General features: G+C 54.4%; 2 protein-coding genes across 2 annotated transcripts; one reads left to right on the top strand and one right to left on the bottom strand.

Annotated features, from left to right (window-relative positions):
- Positions 1-288: 288 nt before the first annotated feature.
- On the top strand, positions 289-2,043 carry LOC124659439 (inorganic phosphate transporter 1-11-like). The gene is made up of 2 exons (XM_047197311.1): positions 289-1,421; positions 1,512-2,043. Exons 1-2 carry the CDS (start codon positions 289-291, stop codon positions 2,041-2,043), a joined length of 1,665 nt encoding a protein of 554 aa, XP_047053267.1.
- A 493-nt stretch (positions 2,044-2,536) lies between these two features.
- Positions 2,537-2,973, bottom strand: LOC124663417 (arabinogalactan protein 16-like). The gene is made up of 2 exons (XM_047201121.1): positions 2,868-2,973; positions 2,537-2,643 (listed from the first exon to the last, which is right to left on the bottom strand). Exons 1-2 carry the CDS (start codon positions 2,971-2,973, stop codon positions 2,537-2,539), a joined length of 213 nt encoding a protein of 70 aa, XP_047057077.1.
- Positions 2,974-12,356: the final 9,383 nt, after the last annotated feature.

The following is a 12,356-nucleotide window of genomic DNA, read 5'->3' as shown; positions in this document are numbered from 1 at the left end:
ATCATCTCTCTCGACTCGCGAGTGGAGACGAAATAAACCCTCTCCTAGCTTCCTAGCAGGAGCACATGTAGAATATGCTGCCAACTAACACGAGACAGACGGAGGCCACGAGTGACGACAGTTTTCCCTCGTTGCAGCCGTCCTCTGGTTCATCGACCTCGAGCCCAACTCCCCGAAATGCACAAACTATAAGAACCGGCTCCAGCAAGCCTCCAAGCACCAAGCACGGCGAGGTTGAGTTTCACAGTTACCGTCAGCGCAGGCGAGAGACGTCCTCCGGGGATCAAGATGGCTGAAAATGCGGGCGGGGGACAGAACCTGGCGGTGCTGGACGCGCTGGACTCGGCGCGCACCCAGATGTACCACATGAAGGCCATCGTGATCGCCGGCATGGGCTTCTTCACCGACGCCTACGACCTCTTCTGCATCACCACCGTCTCCAAGCTGCTGGGCCGCATCTACTACCCGGATGTCAACGCCGGCAGTGGCAAGCCCGGCACGCTGCCCCTCAACATCAACAACGCGGTCGTCGGCGTCGCGCTCGTGGGCACCCTCATGGGCCAGCTCGTCTTCGGCTACTTCGGGGATAAGCTCGGCCGCAAGCGCGTCTACGGCATCACGCTGGTCCTCATGGCCGCCTGCGCTATCGCCTCGGGCCTCTCCTTCGGGTCCACGCATAGAGCCGTCATCAGCACGCTCTGCTTCTTCCGCTTCCTGCTCGGCTTCGGCATCGGCGGGGACTACCCGCTGTCGGCGACCATCATGTCCGAGTACGCCAACAAGAAGACCCGCGGCGCCTTCATCGCCGCCGTGTTCGCGATGCAGGGCGTGGGCATCATCTTCGCGGGGCTCGTCTCCATGATCGTCTCAGGCATTCTCCTCCACTACCACCCTGCGCCGTCATACAAGGAGAACCCTGGGCTGTCGGCCCAGCTGCCGGCGGCGGACTACATGTGGCGCATCGTGCTCATGCTCGGGGCGTTACCGGCGCTGGCGACCTTCTACTGGAGGATGAAGATGCCGGAAACAGCGAGGTACACGGCGATCATCGAGGGTAACGCGAAGCAGGCCTCCAACGACATGCAGAAGGTGCTGGAGATCACGATCGACGACGAGCAGGAGAAGCTCGCCAAGTTCAGGGCGGCCAACGAGTACTCGTTGCTGTCCAAGGAGTTCGCGAAACGCCACGGACTGCACCTCCTTGGCACCACCACCACGTGGTTCCTCCTCGACGTAGCCTTCTACAGCCAGAACCTGACGCAGAAAGACATTTTCCCAGCCATCAACCTCACCGGCCCCGCAGAGTCCATGAACGCCCTGAGAGAGGTGTTCGTCCTATCAAGGGCCATGTTCCTCATCGCCCTCTTCGGCACTTTCCCCGGCTACTGGGTTACCGTAGCCCTCATCGACAAGATGGGAAGGTACGCACACCAATCCTCCTTACGGGCGACCTGACTTGGTGATTGGTTACACTTACACATTATTTGGTACTACGAATCAATAAACTGCAGGTACCTGATCCAGCTCCTTGGTTTCTTCATGATGTCCCTGTTCATGCTGGTGATGGGCATCAAGTACGAATACCTCAAGGAGAGCAACCACGTCCTCTTCGCCATCCTGTACGCGCTCACTTTCTTCTTCGCCAACTTCGGGCCCAACAGCACCACCTTCGTGCTGCCGGCCGAGCTGTTCCCGACGCGCGTGCGCTCCACATGCCACGCCATCAGCGCAGCGTCGGGCAAGGCCGGCGCCATCGTCGCCGCCTTCGGGGTGCAGAGGCTCACTCTCAAGGGCGACTCCAAGCACATGGCAGAGGCGCTCATCATCCTCTCCGTCACCAACATGCTCGGCTTCTTCTTCACCTTCCTCGTCCCGGAGACCATGGGCCGGTCGCTCGAAGAGATCTCCGGCGAGGACGGCAACAACGGAGTCGGCCCCGGCACCAACAGCACCACCGCCGGCATAGGCCTCGCGGACGTCAGCAAGGATGACAAGTACCCTCATTCAAGCACCGAATGGCAGCCACCATCGATGCAAGCATGAGATATCGCGCTATCTTTAATTTGTACTCCATCAGAGAAGTGGATATGGCGACAAGAATAACGGCGACCAGCTACTGAGGTTGCCATTTACGTAGCTTGGGAGTTTGGTATATGTACGTACGCGAATCTAGCACTATTGTGTTGTTAAGTATATTGTGGATTTTCAGTGTAAATGCGTGACGAGTGAGCGAGAGACATGCAAATGCTGCCATTTCCCTTACCGATCATCACTATGTAATGCTGCTTATAATCATGGCAGGTTCCATGTAATAATAATGTCAAGTATGCATCTATGTAATAATGTACTGACGAAAGCTGTATTACATCTTACTCTAAATTAACGAATTGGTAATTCTGACATCCCCAATTCTCCAAACTGAACATCTAAAAGGAACAACCTAATCGACAAATTCCATCTTCTTTTCTGAAAGGATCAAACTGGATGAATTAACCGAACATGCACACCGTCGATTTACAAGTACAGAAGCGGGAGCTCAGAGGAGCCTGTAGGCGGCGGAGGCGTCCAGCGGGTGGATGAGGTACGTGAGGGCAAGCGCCACGAACATCAGCACATACGCGATCCCTTGGTCCACGCTGGTTCCTGCCATCGTCGACAAAACCAAGGAAATCATTAGGCGCTCAAGATCGCCGTCACCACATAGCTAGCGCACATCCTTCCAAGAAGGAACTACATTGGAGCTTCCTCCCAAAGTCCCAAACCACGGAATTAACATCGATTCTGGCCAAGTTTCCTCGATTGAAAATGACAGTGCACGAAAACAAGAATGTCGAAAGGAAATTATAAGAGAAAGAAAAGGTAGTAACCATCACTGGTGGGTGCCGGGGCAGGGGCCAGCTGAGCGTTGGCCACGGTGGCGAGCACGACAACGATGGCCATGACAAGAAGAGAGACTCTAGAGATCACCGCCATGTCCTTCCTCTCTAGCTATCACCAGACAGGAGATAGATAACCAGAAACGGCTCTAGATCCCCCTCCCTCTCGCTCTGGGGATCAGGACGAGAAGGAGAGGAAAGGAAAAAAGGGCAGAGGCTGGCTAGCGTTTCTTTTGTGCTCGCATAAATCTCGGCGAATGCGGGCGAGACCCAGGTTTTGTAGCGGCCCCTTCTGAAATAGCCTAGCTCGTGCACAAATGATGATGCGCAATCGGAGGTGCAGAGGAGTGGCCAGCCTTGCTCCTCGTTCGCTAAGATTCAGGGGGTAATCTTCTGCAGCGTTCCTGCCTACCGTTGGTTTTGACCTGTAACTAACTACTAACCGATCCTCCGGCACCACCTGGAACGGATGATGGCTGTATCGGCATCCGGAAGAGGTGCAGACTAGATCCGTGGGACTGAATTTGTTGCCCAGATATCAGGGGATTATAGTTCACCTTGGACTGCTTCTGAGTATGCTGAGGAGCCTTGTCACGGTAGGCAGAAGCTGCGCAGGACCTCACAGCCTGAAGCTGCAAAAGGGCAAGCCAAAAGGGATGAAACAGAAATTAAGTCTGCCTTGTACGGCGCCCACTTGGTGTAAATGGAGAAGTAATGACCTGTATAATTGCATTGAGGATCTTGGGTTCATTTTTGACGAATCTTACATGACAATGTAAAGAGGTGTACTAACTGCAAACAAGGGCCGAGTCACGTGCAGCATAGTAGCATGCCCAAATTACAGGTCCGAAGCTGTAACTGACTTTCCCTCTTCAGTAATAAAGAATAAAGGGTAAACATACAACCTGGAAGGAATTTGAGTAGGCAGCTGTACTCTCTGCATGGCACAGAAACAACCACATGAATATGTGTTGTGGGTATACTTTATAGGTATATCAACGGCATGGCCTAGATTCGGCAAGCCCGGGTGACCCATAGATGGTGGTGAGGCATGTGGCCCATCGGGCGGCCCAGTTGCTGTAGATCATGAAGGATGAAGTCCAGCCCAGGAACAGGAAGCCGGATCTTTACCGACCTACGAAGGAGGCCGGATCCATGACGGCCCATGAAGTATCCGGATCCAGCACGAACCTGGAGGAAGGCGGATCCTTGACGTACACGGCAAGACATTGTACCGTAGTTAGGCAACTTGTATTCCGGGTAGGACTCTCCATGTAAACCCTAGATCCGTGCGCCTATATAAGCCGGATCCTGGGAGCCCTAGAGGCACAACCACAACTCATTGTAACAACGCGAAAGCGCCCAGATAATTCCGGACTAGCAGCGAGTAGGGCCCCGTCATCGTGCGTGTGTTCCGAAGCCGGGTAACTCGCGTACCACCGTCCCGTGTGCACTCCGCCCTATGGCCCCTACTTCTTCTCCCCTCGTGAGGATCCCTCCTCCGAGGTACCGTCGATTAGGCAACGACGGCTGGCGCCCACCGTGGGGCCTGCGGCGTCCGGAGGCCGGAACCGGGAGGGTTCCGCCATGGGAAGCTACGACGACACCATCGCCGTGGGGCGTGTCCTTTACGCCGGAAATCTGCCGATCGTCCCTCCGGATGAGTGTTGGATTCCGGCTAAAACCGACCCCGTCAAGCTCTCCATCGTCCCAGCTTGGCGGCATACACATCTTCATCGGGGAAACCGTCGATTCCGACGGAAACCCGCTGGTAAGTAGCGCTGACGCGACCGCCGCTGAGCAGGACGCAGTCGCGAAGATCCGATCTGAGACGCAGGAACTTCCTAGCAAAGATTCCGCCTTAGATCTGAAAAAATCAAAACCCACCCAATCCGCCCCTGAGCAGGAAGTAACGGTGGAAGACCAATGCAGATCCGCCTGGGTCTCCCGGTGTTAGAGAAGCAAAGGTGTCACTTCGTACACTTCTTGGCCCATACCGCCGGAACCGCCCCTCATGAAGCCGGAGCTGGTCCCGAGCAGGTCGAGGCCCCGGAAAACAGCGCTGCTCCGGATCAGCAAGAGGCTGTCGGGGAAAGCGAAACTCCGGCTGAAGAATCGATTTTGGGAAATCTAAGCCCAATCTCTGGAGACACCCAGTCCATGGACACTGCAGAGTTTGATCGCAAGGTGACGGAACTCGGATACGGCGGCCAGCCTGAAGTTGACTCCGCCCAGCCAAAGCAGGTACTTGCAACAGTGGCGGCGCTCGGAGAAAACGGATCAGAAGAGGCAGGCACTCAATCCGACCCCCAGCCATCCCACCACGGATCTCCGATGTCACGGGAGCGGCCCCGTAGGGATCCTTCCTCGGAGAGCCTCCTGTCGTTCGAAGAGATAGTTGCACAAGCACGCATGGATTTGGTCGCAAAGTCGACGTCCTCAACAAGCCAATAACCCTCGGCGATGCCGTGCATCCGGAGGCTTTAGAGGCCACTAGAAAGGAGATGCTGGCCACAGCCAAAAAGTTTGCCAACACCGCAGCCTGCTATATTGGATGAGAGGGAAGAAGCTGCACTGATCATGGATCGCTTTGAAAGACAGGATCGCGAAGTCACCGCAACACTCGAGCAAGTCAAGAGTATGAGAAAGGAGTGGGAGGTGAAAATGACCTACGCACAGGCGGAGGCTGATAGAATCGTCAGAGAAGCAATCCCTCCCCGCAGGATCAACTTCGCAACCCTCGCCGAACAAGCAGCCGCTCGCCACCCCAAAGGACAATATGGCGAAAGCTGCAGAAATTCTGAAGAAAAGTGACGAGGAGATTGACATCAACTACTTGCGCACGCTCGTCGTCTCAGCGGTTAAACAGCAGAGCAAGGCAGTATACTTCGCGCAAGTTGGAATCTAACCCGGAGCATTGCGTCTCCACCGCGCAGAAGGACGCCCACAACAATCGCCATCGAGATGACGAGTCGCGAACCGGATCCTCGAACGCAGAAGGAAAGCCGTGGAACACCCAAATCCGATCCCCGTACCATCAAAGACACCACCGTCGGATCCGAGAAAGGGAAAGGATGCAATGTACTCGGACGAGACAAGTACCGCAACGCCTCTCCTCCGCCTAATGGTTACCCGCGTCCCCTCGTCGCCATAGTCCAGCCGGAAACACCAGGCCTCAAGGGCATGGTGGAATTGTTATCCGCGACATCGTGATGCCCTCCGGAAACCGGAACAGGGAGCGCACGCCGGAACCTCGCCGGAATCAGAACAATAATCGTGAGCCCGAGCCTAGGAGGAGCCGGAATGAGGAGCGCGACCCGGAGCCCCGCCGGAGCCGGAACGACCGGGGCAGCCACGCGCCACGGCGAAGGCAGCCACGAGAGCCGGAGCCAGCACCGGGAGGACCGGGGAGAATCTGCAGGCGGAAGCAGGAGGTCGGATCGGCCCCCTCGCAGGTCTCCTCACCACCACCCAGCGGTGGCGGCGGAGGTGGAGGCGGAGGCGGTGGCCGGAGATCTCGCTCTCGCTCACGCTCCCCCGTCACGGCTCGCGCGACGCGCGGGAACGCCTCAACGAATACGTAACCGACTACATCGGACCGAAGTGCTTTGGCAGGATGATTCGAGAGGAACCAAAGCCAAGGAGCTCCCTCAAGCTACCCGGAAACTCTGAAGCATTATGATGGCACCGAAAGGCCGGATACCCGGATTGAGGATTACTACAATGCAGTAACCTTCGCCGGAGGAACCCCTAATATCGCCCGCCGCATGCTCCAGCTTGTACCTTGTAGGACCAGCCCGCATCCGGCTCGTGACCTCGAGAAAAACTCCATCTTTTGCTGGTTTGACCTGAAGACCGCTTTCGAGAAACACTTTAGGGGCACCTACAAAAGACCTGCCACGGTAAGCGACTTACAAGCTTGTATCCGAAGAAGGGAGAATCCTCAAGAAACTTCCTCACAAGATGGTTGGCATGCAGGAACGAGTGCGAAAACGTCGACCACACCACCGCCATGTACGCCTTCATTGGTGGATTGCGTAGAGGAGGACTGCCGAGGCATAAGCTTACATGTTTGGCCAACGCCAACAAACCGACTTTGGACGAGATGATCTCCATTGCCGCTGACCACACCGCCGCCGATGACGACGCAGCGGTGATATCGCAGCTACAGCAATCCCCCTGCACCAACAAAAGAAGAACCGTGATAACGGTAACAACAGCGGCCACAAACGCAAAACCCTGATGACCAGAAGAGTGGCGGATCCGACATGGTCGCCATGGCGTTCCAACGCGGAGGTTCAGGAGGCGGAAGAGGACGCGGCCGCGGAGGCGGAGCCGGCAGGGGCGCGCAGCATGGCACTGAGGTCACCGCTGGCGGATCTCGCGCCCCGCAAACCTACGAGGAGTACAGAGACATGCCCTGCCTGGCCCACTTGGATCCGGCTACAGGGAAGTCCACACACACCAACCGCAACTGCAAGTGGGTCAACGACCTAAAGAACGACCCGGAGGCAGGATACAAGCGAGCCCGGAAGCACGGCCCACGCGGCAAAGGAGGCAAGGGCAAGAACAAGGACAAGGAGGAGGACAGTTCCGAGGCGATGGACGAGGATGATAACTCGCCGGATCCCAAAGCCGGATCCGCAGGTAAATCCAACCCTTCGAGAAAAAGAGCGTGGGGGCTTACCACACCTTCCTCGGAACCCCCACGATCCGCGCTACAAAATCAGCTACCCGGATCCCGAACGCCACAGCTTCCGGCCGTGCCGCAAGCATGTCGGTGGTCGGAAGTCCCGTGCACATTTGACAGGGAGGATCATCCCGCCATTGTGCCAAAAGAATACTACGCCTTGGTTGTGAGTCCCCGCATAGACGGGTATGACTTCTCCAAGTGCCTCATGGATGGCGGAGCCAGCCTTGAACATCATGTACCCGGAGACTCGGAGCGGATGAACCTCACCAAGGAACAGCTCAAACACAGCAACACTGAGTTTCACGGTGTGGTTCCGGGTAAAAAGGCGAACTCCCTCGGCAGCATCACACTTCCCGTGGCCTTCGGCGATGTTCATAATTTCCGCGAAGAAAAGATCACCTTTGAAGTTGTGCCCTTCAAGAGCTCCTACCACGTCATTTTCGGCAGGCCCACCTACCACAAGTTCCATGCAAGAGCGTGCTATATCTACAACAAGCTCAAGATTCCGGGTCCCAATGGTATGATCACCATAACCGGAGACTACAAAAAGGCTCACGAGTGCGAGTTGGGCGAAGCCGCCTTCGCAGTCCGTCATATCCGGAGAAGAGCCGAAAGGCTACGTGGCCGCGGTGGATCCGACCGAGATGCAAACCACCAAGAAGCAGATCTCCGAACGGAAAAACTCTTTCGTGGCCGCGATAGAGACCAAGAAAGTCAACTTCAAGGAAGGCGACGATTCCAAGCAGGTCTCGATCGGAGCCAACATGGACCCCAAATAGGAAAGCGCGCTCGTCGAGTTCCTCCGCGCTAACATGGATATCTTCGCATGGCAACCTTCTGACATGTCCGGAGTACCTAGGGAACTCGCCGAGCACTACCTCAACATAAATCCGGGGGCTAAACCGGTGAAGCAAGCTATGCGACGCTTTGGAGATAAGAAGCGCCGCGCCATAGGAATGGAATTAGCAAAGTTACTAGAAGCAGGTTTTGTAATAGAAGTTATCCACACCGATTGGGTCGCGAATCCCGTCCTTGTACCCAAAAAGAACACTCGAAATACTAAGAATGTGCATCGATTACTCCGGCTTGAACAAGCATTGCCCGAAGGATCCGTTCCCCTTGCCGCGCATTGACCAAGTCATTGATTCGACGGGCGGGGCGGAACTTCTGTGTTTTCTTGATGCGTATTCCGGGTACCATCAGATCCGGATGAAGGAATCCGACCAAAAGGCGACTTCATTCATTACCCCGTTTGGTACTTACTGCTATGTTACTATGCCTTTGGTTTGAAAAACGCAGGTGCCACCTACCAACGTACGATGCAGGCGGTGCTCGAAGGACCAAATTGGCCGGAACGTGCACGCTTACGTCGACGACATCGCGGTCATGACCCGGAAAGGATCCGACTTGATCAGGGACCTCACAGAAACCTTTGAGAATCTCCGTCGGTACAAGATGATGTTGAATCCGCTGAAATGCGCCTTTGGCGTGCCAGCCGGAAAACTCCTTGGCTTCATAGTCTCTCACAGAGGCATTGAGGTTAACCCGGAAAAGATCAAAGCAATCCTGTGTATCAAACGGCCAACTTGTCTCAAAGATGTGCAACGACTAACTGGTTGTGTCGCAGCAATCAGCAGGTTTGTTAGCCGTCTTGGCGAGAAGGCGCTACCTCTGTACAAGTTGTTGAAGAAAACAGACAAATTTGTATCCGGGACGACGCAGCTGACGCAGCTCTTCGAGGGTTGAAGGAAATACTTACCTCCCCACCTATCCTGGCAGCCCCAGCAGAGTCAGAGCCAATGCTCCTTTATCTGGCAGCCACCAACAAAGTCATCAGCCTCGTCATCGTGGTGGAGCGAAAGGAAGAAGGTCATGAATATGACGTCCAAAGACCTGTCTACTACATAAGCGAGGTGCTGACGGAGTCAAAGCAAAGATACCCTCACTTTCAGAAGCTAGCTTATGGAGTTTTCCTAGGCAGCCGGAAGCTGAGACACTACTTTCAAGAGCACCCAGTAACAGTTGTGAGCAAGGCTCCGCTGTCAACAATTCTCAACAACGCTGACGCAACAAGACGGACGGCTAAATGGGGCATTGAATTATCCGCCTTCGACATCGCTTACAAGCCAAGGACTGCGGTAAAATCCCAAGTCTTGGCAGATTTCGTTGCAGATTGGACAGAAGCTCCGGATGCAAGTCTAGAGCCGGAACCAGAAACATGGGTCATGCACTTCGACGGATCCAAGCAGCATCACGGCTCAGGAGCCGGAGTCACCCCGAAGTCCCCTACCGGAGAAGAACCGCAGGACGTCTCGCAGATCCACTTCGAAGCTACAAATAACATGGCGGAATATGAGGCTCTACTACACGGTCCGCGCATCGCTAAGGAAATTGGGATCAAGCACATCATATGCTGTGGAGATTCCGACTTGGTGGCACAACAAGTAGCCGGAACCCGGAACGCCAGAAATTCCGTCATGGCAGCCTACAGAGACGAAGTTGATGAGATCGCCAAGTGCTTCCTCGGATACGAAGTCAAGTACGTCAGGAGAGACGATAACACACAGCGGCAGACATGCTATCCAAGCTCGGATCCGGCAGAAAGCCAATTCCGCCTGGAATCTTCCTGGAGCATCTCCGGATACCCTCTGTGAAGGGCGCTAACCCGGAAAACCCAGAGGTGGCAGTGTCTCCGGCCAAAGAGGTACTAGCTACCATTCCGGCTTGGACACAGCCTTTCCTGGATTACCTCATCGATCAGAAGCTGCCGGAGGACGAGGTCCTCGCGCGCCAGATCATCAGACGAGCGCGATCCTACACAATTGTTGATGGACAGCTCTACAAACGAAGCGCAACAGGGGTATTTCTCAAATGCGTCTCCAATCAAGATGGCATTGAAATCCTCAGAGAGATCCACGCAGGGGACTCGCGGGCACCATGCCGCTCCCAGGTCACTCGTTGCCAAAGCTTTTCGGCTAGGCTTTTATTGGCTCACGGCTAAAGAAGATGCCGACAAGATAGTCAAGACCTGCCGAGGTTGTCGATACTACGCTACTCAACCAAACGCTCCAGCCCAAGAGCTGAAGACCATACCTATCACCCGGCCATTTGCGGTCCGGGGGCTCGATATGGTTGGTAAGTTAAAAAGATCATCTCCCGGCGGTTTTGAATACCTATTGGTCGCCGTTGACAAATTCAGCAAGTGGATCGAGGCAAAGCCAGTGAGAAAAGCCGACGGTGCTACGGCACTAAAATTTGTCTGCAGCCTCGTGATGAGATTCGGCATCCCACACAGCATAATCACAGATAATGGCACAAACTTCGCTCAGGGGGAATTGAAGGATTATTGTGAAACAATGGGGATTCGATTGGACCTCGCATCTGTGGCTCACCCACAGTCTAATGGTCAAGTTGAAAGGGCAAACGGTCTAATATTATCAGGAATCAAGCCACGCCTCGAGGAACCGCTGCGACGAGCAGCTGGAGCTTGGGCTGACGAGTTGGACGCTGTCTTGTGGAGTTTGCGAACTACCCCTAACAGGTCAACAGGGTTTACCCCATTCTTCCTGGTATACGGATCCAAAGCTGTGATTCCCTCCGACATCATCCATGATTCGCCGCGAGTTTCCGCCTATAATGAAGAAACAGCTGACGAGGCCAGACAGCTATCTGTGGACCTGATCGAAGAAGCTCGGAATTTAGCTGACCAGCGCTCCGCCATCTACCAGCGAGGCTCCGACGATATCACAGTCGTCGAGTCCGGAATCGCTCGTTCATGGCCGGAGACCTGGTTCTCCGCCTTCGCCAGGTGAAAGATCACAAGTTGCAATCTCCATGGGAAGGACCCTTCGTCGTTAGCAAAGTGCTTCACAACGGATCGTACTACCTTGTTGATTTCCGAGAGCCGAGGGACAGACCTGCTAATTGGCGCCGGAAACGCAAGCGTGAGGATCCGGATGATATCTACGACGAAACAGATCGCCCTTGGAACATTGCACAGCTACGTCCTTTCCACACTTAGCATAGAATTGCATACCTTGTAACAATATTATACATGATCAATGAAATAAAGCTTTTGGTTCACTCTATGAGTCATTTACCTCCTTTACTTGTTCATTTTTTAGATCGTGTATGTTTTCCGACTAAAACCGCAGAGCTGGATATTTCCGCCTAGGCGTGTATGAAAGTTGTGATTTTTCAAAAATCGTCCCTTAGGACGTAAGCTTAAGTTTTCTGATTAAATTGTTATCTGTTCCGAACTCGTGGATTCCTAGTAGCGATTTCCGGGACCTATGCTTGGGGGCTTGTTTCCGCGGTTATTGACGGATTACCATTGGGTTTCGTCGCCGCTGGCGAGCGTTTCCGGCTAAGGTCTTCCGGCTCGCGGAAGGTCAAGCGAGCAAGCCGGAAAACAACGACATCGGCACTTGCTTTCCAACATAAAACGAAACATGCAGAATAATATTAAAGGATAGCAGGATAAGTTGTTTCCGCCCATGCATATTTGTTTCGTCCCTAACTACTTAAGAATTTAAAGTCTTATTACAAACCCTCGCTGGGGCCAAAATGATGCATTGTTTTTTCCGCAGGAAGAAAGTTTTCACTTCCCCTTAGCAGGAGAAGCCTTGCCCTTTGGGTCATTTTCTTCGGCATCCTTCGCCGGAGACGACACGTCCTCGTCACTTTCTTCCGACGAAGACGCAGCGCCGTCCTTGGGTTCCTCTTGGGGAGCATCTTTGGAGCTGGTCCAGGTAAACTGGGAGCCGGATTCCGCAGGACGTGCTTCC

This window comes from Lolium rigidum, chromosome 6, assembly GCF_022539505.1.
Source record: "Lolium rigidum isolate FL_2022 chromosome 6, APGP_CSIRO_Lrig_0.1, whole genome shotgun sequence".
Lineage (NCBI taxonomy): Eukaryota > Viridiplantae > Streptophyta > Magnoliopsida > Poales > Poaceae > Lolium > Lolium rigidum.
Note: the sequence above shows the minus strand (reverse complement) of the source record. Positions and strands in the feature narration are given on the sequence as shown.